Source organism: Chenopodium quinoa, unplaced genomic scaffold, assembly GCF_001683475.1.
Source record: "Chenopodium quinoa cultivar QQ74 unplaced genomic scaffold, ASM168347v1, whole genome shotgun sequence".
NCBI lineage: Eukaryota > Viridiplantae > Streptophyta > Magnoliopsida > Caryophyllales > Amaranthaceae > Chenopodium > Chenopodium quinoa.
In genome coordinates, this window is record NW_018743894.1 from 430,712 (window position 1) to 439,371 (window position 8,660).

Here is an 8,660-nt window from a genome sequence, read left to right on the forward strand (position 1 = left end):
ATTCTTATGCTTGTAAAGAATTCGACGTCTAGGGAATGTCCTTACTCCGTTAGCTTCAAGATTTTTTGGCTGATCAACAATTCGCAAACGCTCCATAAGCCAAATCTAAAAAAAAAAAAAAAAAATTAGTTTGCGATTTACACAAGCAGGTGGCGCGCGCATCAAAACCAGTTGCGCGCGCCAAACGCATGCATCGTAGAAGATTGAGCTGGTCGTTCCAGCGCGACTTCATGACTTGCGCTGGAATACGTTGTAAAAAAAACAAACGTGTAATTGATAAGTGCATAATATACTATATTTTTAGTCCCTAATATTAGTTTTATTATTGCCTTTTATTTATTATTTTAGGAATTTATTTACATTTATGATTTTAGTATTATATTCATATTAGAGTTATTCTTTTTATTATGTTTCTTATATTATAAGTACTTAATAAGTTTATCATTATTTTGTGATTAGGAAATGGAGACAAATTACTTCCCACTAGCTCAAAGTCACGTGAGGAGCAAGGAATTGCAAATTAAAAAGAAATAAAAGAAAAGAAAAAGGATAAGGAGGAGTGCCTAACTATTAGGCGTGTAAACCAAAGAACTAAAACTCAGTGCTCATCTTTAATAAGAGCTCTAATTCATCCGAAATTCAAGGCAAGAGATAGAGAAGATGAATTTCTATCCTATTCTACAATTCTATCCCTTCAAACCCAAAAAACCTAGGTTGTTTTCGTTTATAAAATCCCCAATTACCCCTCCTAGAAAACACACAAGTATTACCACAAAAATACGGGAAGTTCGTGAGGCTTAGTAGAGCACGAATTGGTCCAAGGTTGATCGATTGGGTGGTATTGGAAGGCGAAGGGACGAATTTGACGGTGGATTCGAGCAGCGACTGCTTGTTTTCTTGGCTCAGTTCATAAGTTCTCCTTAATTTACTCCTCATCTTTTAATTTTGTGATTAATTTGGTTGCTTCTACTTGGTGAATTAGATTTAATTTGATCTCTAATTTCCTGATTTATATTTCGTCGTTTAAACGCTGAGTATAATCGTATTTCAATGTTCTAGTTGGTATTTAATTGATTCACATATTCTTCCTTGTTTTTATATGAACGTTTAATTTACTTATACTTGTAATTGAGTACACGATTGCTAGTATGAAGTAATAAGACTATGCTAAATTATTACTTGATGCGGCATTATTTGATAATTTAGAGTGAATGACTCGATATTACTAGATTGAGCGGCTTAATCGTAGTTTTGTTGAGTTTGTGGGTTGATCTAATAAATCAAGTTTATTGGGGTAGAAAGTGTATTAGTAAGATTCTGATTTCTAGTGAGCTACACATGTCAAATCGACTGCGGCGGTAATTTGAATACCTAAATATTAAGTTGAATATTGAAGGAGACTATATGAAGGAAGTTGGGAATTAAGTTATGATCGATTTGTTATCACATTGGTGGTTTGCTTGTTGTCTATTTTTAAACAATAGATTAGTATATTATTTTTATCTTGTTTGGCTTAGTTACTCGTTCAATTACCCCCCCCCCCCCAATCTCATGTACATAGTGTGAATAATACTCTTTTAAGTATATAGTTTATGTTTCGAGTTGATTTTTGGTTTATAGAGTTAATTAATATCCTCGTGGGTTCGACCCTTACTTACCTTTTCTACTAGTTGTTAATTTTTTTTGAAGGTTTAAGTTAGGTAATTTATTAATTAATTTTATACGGTAAACGATACGTATCAAATTTTGGCGCCGTTGTCGGGGAGATTATTTTTAATATTCTAAAATTCAAGGTTTAACTCGGTTATGCTTACTTGTTAATATGTATGAGTATTGTTGTTCCGGAGTACATAATTATTTTGAAGCTTTTTATGATGCAAGTTCATTTGATTATCTAATGTTAACTATTACTTCCTGAAAATCCTTTAATAAGTAGACTTATATTATTTAGCTATTAGTGTGCTTGCATATGATTTCGTGCCTAATTGTGTGTTAGTCGAGTATCTTTATGAACACTAATTTTATTAGCAGACTTGTAATTGGTTTTTATATCTTTTAGAAGTCAAAATATAAATTAGTTGAGTTATAAATAATTCTAAACTAAACTGATTAACAAAGGTAGGTAGAGTACCCAATGAAATTAAATTATTGAGCTTTACCTCTGTTTGATGCACATTGAAATTCAGGTCAACTTGTTCTGCTAGCAATAATGTGCATCAAATGATTAGATTGCTCAAAAGGATTCTTGTACTTGTTTACTTTCCCACTTTGTTTTTGCAAGTATCAATCTTGGATGAGAGATCTAATAAAAGAACTATTAATAAAATTGAATTATGCATGTTATAAAAGTGTTCTAATAAGACCTGACAGAAGTAATTTGACAGAATAAGGTCGGTTATAGCTAGCTTTACATGTTGAATTTTGATATATAGATACATGAGCATTGGTACGACTAATCCTAGATACAGGGGAACCATTTTGTCAATATGTTGGATTACTAATCTAATGGTCATATTATTACTTTTCAGATGTTAAATTGCTGATTTTGCTACTGAAATTTAGTATATTTACTGCCAAATACATGACATTTAAAATTTCTTGTCTAAAGATCTGATCTCATTACTTCAGAACTGCTAAAGCTAAAAAACAATCTGACCAGAATATTATAGATAATTAGCAAAGCCTCACATGTTGAATTTTGACAGGTGCATGTGTGATTGTATGCCTAATCCTAAATTCAGGGAGACCATTTTGCTAAAAATTTGTTGAAATGCTAAACTGATACACATCTACTTGAGTAAAATTTGAGCAAAATTAGTTGTGAGAATTTGCACATGACAACCGATGATTTCATGAGATTGCTTGGTCGGGTTCATGTAATTTCTTAGCTTGTCTGATGCTTCTAAATTTCAGCATACTTACTGTTAGAACCACTTATAATTAAACATGTCTTGTTTGATCTGAATATCTGATATCAACCCTTGATTTTGCCTATATTTTAGTTCTGACCAGAAATTCATTTTCAACCTACGTTTATGCACTAATATCACAGGCTCATCTCTCATTAATTTCTATTTTCTATATAGGTGCATGTACGCGTACGATAAAGAAGCAAGACTTCAGCGCATAAGAGCGTACATAGACTTGATATACGAAGCGAAACCAGAGGAGCTTCTTAATATTTTCAGTGCTGAACCAGCACTTGAATTAGAAAATCCATTGCCAATCAAATATAACAACATGGCAGAACAGACCTTGAAAGAACTTGGAGCCCCTAAAACAGGAGAAGATCCTCTCTGCATTGTCTTTCCAGAACTAGAGAATCCCCTCTAACTGAACTTAGGTTTCCTTAATCTTTTCCCTAAATTCTATGGGAACCAGGTGAGAATCCTTATAGACATTTAAAAGAGTTTAAAGTTGTATGTTCTTCTATGAATCCAGAAGGAATAGAACAGGAAAATATTAGATTGCATGCTTTTCCTTTTTCTTTGCAAATTCTTGGGCAGAATTGGAAAAAGTTTTTCTTGAAAGATTCTTTCCTGCGAGTCGTATAGGTTCTATTAGGAAGGAAATTTGTGGAATTAGACAGAATAATAATGAGTCTTTATATGAGTACTGACAATGTTTTAATAGGCTTTGTTCATCTTGTCCACAACACCAAATAAGTGATCAATTGTTAATTCAATACTTTTATGAGGGTTTGTTACCTAATGATAGAGGTATGATAGATGCATCTAGTGGGGGTTGCATTAGTTGATAAAACACCGACTGAATCTAGAAAATTAATCTCTAATATGGTTCAGAATACACAGCAGTTTAGTACTAGAAATGATGTTAAAAGAGTAAATGAAATTGATATAAGTGGTATTCATAATCAATTGCAAGAAAATTCTCAACAAATTGCTACTTTGACTACTCTTGTTTCTAAAATTGCTAGTAATGAGTCTAAATCCAGAGTTTGTGGTGTTTATCCTGATTTTTCTCATGCTACTGATGAATGTCCTACTTTACAGAGTGAAGATGTTAATGCCTTAGGGAGTTTTTCTGGTCAACAAAATAGGAAGTATGATCCTTTCTCACAAACTTATAATGAAGGTTGGAAAGACCAACCTAATCTAAGGTATGGCAATAGACCACAATTTCAACAGTTTAATCAATTTAAGCAACATGGTCAACAAAACCCACCACCTAAAACTGCTAGCCCTTCATTAGAAGACTTGGTGAAACAGTTAGCAAACCAAATAGGACAGGTTCATGATCATGGTGTTGAATACCAAAAGAAAACTGACATTCACCTACATCACATAGACACTCAAATAGGTCAAATAAGCACTACTCTGAGTGATTTGGAATCTCAACTCTCGAATAGACTTCCTTCCAAATGAACATGCTAAAGCTGTAACACTTAGGAGTGGTAAAGAGTTAACAGAACCTAAAAAGAAGAATAGAGTAGTAGAGAAAGAAGTAGAAGTCAGACCTAAGGATGTAGTTAGTGAGTGTAAGGAAAAACATGATAAAGAGAGCGAGAAATAACTTGTAGGGAAGGGTAATTCTGATGTGAATTTTGATGTTTCTCGTTTTAAAGATGTTCCTCCTTTCCCCTCTCGATTTGCTAATCTAAGAAAGAAGCTATGGACAATGAAATTCTAGAGACTTTTAGGAAAGTTGAAGTTAATATTCCTCTTCTTGATGCTATTAAGCAGGTGCCATGCTATGCAAAGTTTCTTAAGGAACTTTGTACTAATAAAAGACAATTTTGCCCTTCTGAGAAGGTAAGTATGGGGGAAAACATTTCAGCAGTAATTCAAAAGAAACTTCCCCCTAAATGTAAGGATCTTGGCATGTTTTCTATTCCATGTAAAATTGGTAACTCTATTTTTGAAAGATGCATACTAGACTTAGGTGCTTCAATCAATGTCATGCCTAAATCTGTATATGATACCTTGAATGTTGGTCCTTTGTCTAAGACTAATGTGGTTATCCAACTAGCTGATAGATCTAATGCATTTCCTTTGGGAGTTTTAGAAGATGTACTTGTTCAAGTGAATGAATTAGTTTTTCCTGCTGATTTTTATGTGCTTGATATGGGTAATAGATCTGATAGTGTTCCTTTATTGTTGGGTCGACCTTTTCTAACGACTTCTAAGACTAAAATTGAAGTTCATGAAGGTAATCTAACAATGGAATTTGACGGTGAAATGATTAAATTCAACATATTTGATGCTATGAAATACCCTAATGATATCAATAATGTTTGTTCTATCGATTCTTTTGATGCATGTGATTGGATGGCTCAAGATGTTTTTTATGAGTGGTGTGAAAATTTGTTTGCAAATGGTGTTTTTGGTGATGTTAAAAAAACAGAATTGGTTGATTCTTTTGTAGCATCGTCTAATGTAATTGAATCTGATGTTTCTAATGGATGCGAAAAATCTTTGCCTTCTGTTGTGCCTAAATTGATTCCTTCTATTGTTAAGCCACCTGAATTAGAATTGAAACCCCTTCCCTCTAATATGAAGTATGCTTATTTGGGTGATAATGAGACTCTACCTGTGATTATTTCAAGTTCTTTAAATGAATCTCTAGAGACTAGGTTATTGAATTTGCTTAAAAATCATAAGGAAGCATTAGGATGGACTTTAGCTGACATAAAAGGCATTAGCCCCGCTATGTGCATGCATAAAATTTTCCTTGAAAAATATGATAAACCAACTAGAGAGGCTCAATGTAGATTAAATCCTTCATGATTGAAGTAATTAAAAAGGAAATCCTAAAGTGGTTAGATGCAGGAGTGATTTACCCTATTTCCGATTCCCAATGGGTAAGTCCAATTCATGTGGTACCTAAAAAGAGTGGAATAACTATTTTAGAAAATAATGAAGGAGAACTTGTCCCTACTAGAGTTTCTAATGGATGGAGAGTTTGTATTAACTATAGGAAGCTTAATCAAACTACTAGAAAAGATCATTTTCCCCTACCATTTATTGATCAGATGTTAGAAAAACTTGCTGGACAATCTTTTTTCTGTTTTCTAGATGGTTATTCAGGTTACACATAAGTACCCATTGCCCCTGAAGATCAAGATAAAACCACTTTTACTTGTCCTTTTGGTATATTTGCTTTTAGAAGAATGCCTTTTGGTTTATGCAATGCTCCTGGAACATTCCAAAGATGCATGATGAGTATATTTTCTGATTTGATTCAACAAGATATGGAAGTGTTTATGGATGATTTTACAGTTTTTGGTGATTCATTTAATAGATGTCTTCATGCTTTATCTCAAGTTTTGAAAAGATGTGTTGAAACTAACCTTGTTTTGAATTTTGAAAAGTGTCATTTTATGGTTGAACAGGGTGTAGTTCTTGGTCATATTGTTAGTGCCAAGGGTTTAGAGGTTGATAAAGCTAAAATTGATGTCATTAGTTATTTGCCTTATCCTACATGTGTAATCCCCCGTATTTTTAAAATATTTTATAAATAAAATTTTATTTTATTTATAATATTTATTTGTTATTTTTCGGAATTTAATTTCAAAAGTTTCAAATTATTAATCTGGGTCGAAAATTACTTGAACAAATTATTTTATGCACCGTTATTCTACAATTTATGTCCAATCAAACAAGCCTAACCCATTTGTTTACTTAATTGACCCATTATTTTTATGAGGCCCAATCTTCCTTTTTACCCTACAATAATTCTCTCCTATAAATACCCCATGAATCTCCAAAATTTTCCCACACAAAAAGGTTAGTCTTAATTTCTCTCTCCTTTGTTTTATTAATTTGTATAATTATAATTACTGATTTATGAATTTTGATTTTATTGTTTGAAAGTAATTTAATTAGTATCAAGTTGTATTTTGATGATTAAACTGTGTCATAATTTTCAAATTTTGTAAATTTTATAATCTAGGGTTTTTAATTATTGAAAATCATGATTTTAGGGTTTTTATGAACAATTAATTTAGGGCTTCTATAGTAATGATGTTTTGAAATTTTGGTAATTATAACTACTAATTAGTTTAACTTAATTCCAGATTATTTTGAACACTTAAATTCGTGTTTTAATTTTAAGATTTTCGTTCGTTAATATTAATCCCGTTTTAATCCCGATCAGGTTCTAAACTCATCCGATTTTGATGAAAAAGTAGTGTTTTTCATGTGGAAACAACGTTTTAAGAAAGATTCACTACCTATGGTAGTGAGCACCACCCTCTAGTGGCCAAATTCAGCCTCTAAATATGATTTTCAGGAATTTTTTGATTTTAACGAAAAAATTTTATACTTAAAATATTATCCTTGAGTTTGATTAATAAAATTAATTATGTTTAAAGTTAATTAAGCATAAATATATGTTTTTATTGAAGTTTTAAGTGTTGGAAATAGTTTCTAAATATTACTTTTGATGTTTTATAAAGAGGGTTTAATCACCCATTAAAAAGGGAGATTATTAGGGGTTTTTAAATAATTTTAAGATTTTTATTACACTTTAAACTTGCTGTAATTTCATGTATAAGAGCGTATTTTAAGGTTTTTATGAAGAAAATTTAAAGAACTATATATAAGCCTTTAATTTTAACTAAAGGGAAGGTTTTAAAGTGTTGTTTGATTTGGATTTTGAAGGTTTTAAAGTAAGTTAGTATTGCTGTAAATTTGATTGATTGGGTATTGATTGAGATGCTATTATTTGGTTTAGGAGAAAAGTTTATTGAAGGTGATTTCTAGATAGTAAAGTGGCATACCAATTCGTTTATTCAAGGTACGTACAAGTTACGAAACCTTGCTTGTAGGTGCATGTTTAAGGACGAATCGAGAACTTAGAATCATGTTAGGAACTTGTGGATTGGTTGAAATTGTATGGTAGTAATTGTGGTTAATGTTTGATGTGACAGTTGGTTTTGATTCAAGTATGAGGATTGTGTATTAATTTAACTAAATATAAATGTTGCTTGTCACTAATAAATCAAGAATTGAAATGGGAAAGTTGGTTTATTTGATTGAATTGATATTGGATTGATTGTGTTGTTTGCCTATGAGTCATCACCAAGTCTAAACCTGTAAATCACGTAAATTGCAAGATGGATGAGCAATAAAACTCTGGATTGGTGCACTTCTGGAGTAATGACAATCAGGGGTTGGGGTACACGGGGTATCAGCCGTGTACTTTTATCGAGGTCGTCTAATCTGCGAGTCTCCTATTTCAAATATTTTTTTTTTAAAACTAGGAGTTAGTTGAGATCTCATACTAACTACGGTCACGGAGTCGCGCCCGTGGTCGTTGGATGTTTATTGATGTTTCCGAAAGGAGGCATGGGGTTTTCTTTTATTGATGTTCCAAATGGAGCATGGGTTGGACAACCTTGTCTATTGCGTAATCCAATGAATAAAAATAAATATTTACCTATTATTAATTAATGAAGTCTTAGTAATATAAATAGTTGAGTCATGTGCCGAGTCTATAACTAATAATGCATGGTGATTGATTGTTAGTAGCATGTTAGGGATTTCTTTTATGTTTTGCAGCTTGTATGTACTCAGCTTTGCTGATTGCGTGCTTTTGTGTGTGTCTTTCTTTGGTCATGGTCTTCGCCTTTCAATGACCCTATGACGATCCAATTTTTACACTTGTAATATTGGGGAGCAGATTAACCACAGGTTCTT

General features: G+C 32.2%; 1 protein-coding gene across 1 annotated transcript; it reads left to right on the plus strand.

The window, feature by feature from the left end:
* The first annotated feature begins 442 nt into the window (after positions 1–442).
* Positions 443–6,499, plus strand: LOC110686822. The gene is made up of 2 exons (XM_021863412.1): positions 443–905; positions 3,087–6,499. The coding sequence occupies exon 2, from the start codon at positions 4,632–4,634 to the stop codon at positions 5,745–5,747; it is 1,116 nt and encodes a 371-aa protein (XP_021719104.1). The 5' UTR covers positions 443–905; positions 3,087–4,631; the 3' UTR covers positions 5,748–6,499.
* The last annotated feature ends 2,161 nt before the right edge of the window (positions 6,500–8,660 follow it).

Bases quoted from the DNA above. Each gene is read 5' to 3' on its own strand.
- LOC110686822 (XM_021863412.1), top strand. From the start codon at position 4,632: ATGGACAATGAAATTCTAGAGACTTTTAGGAAAGTTGAAGTTAATATT.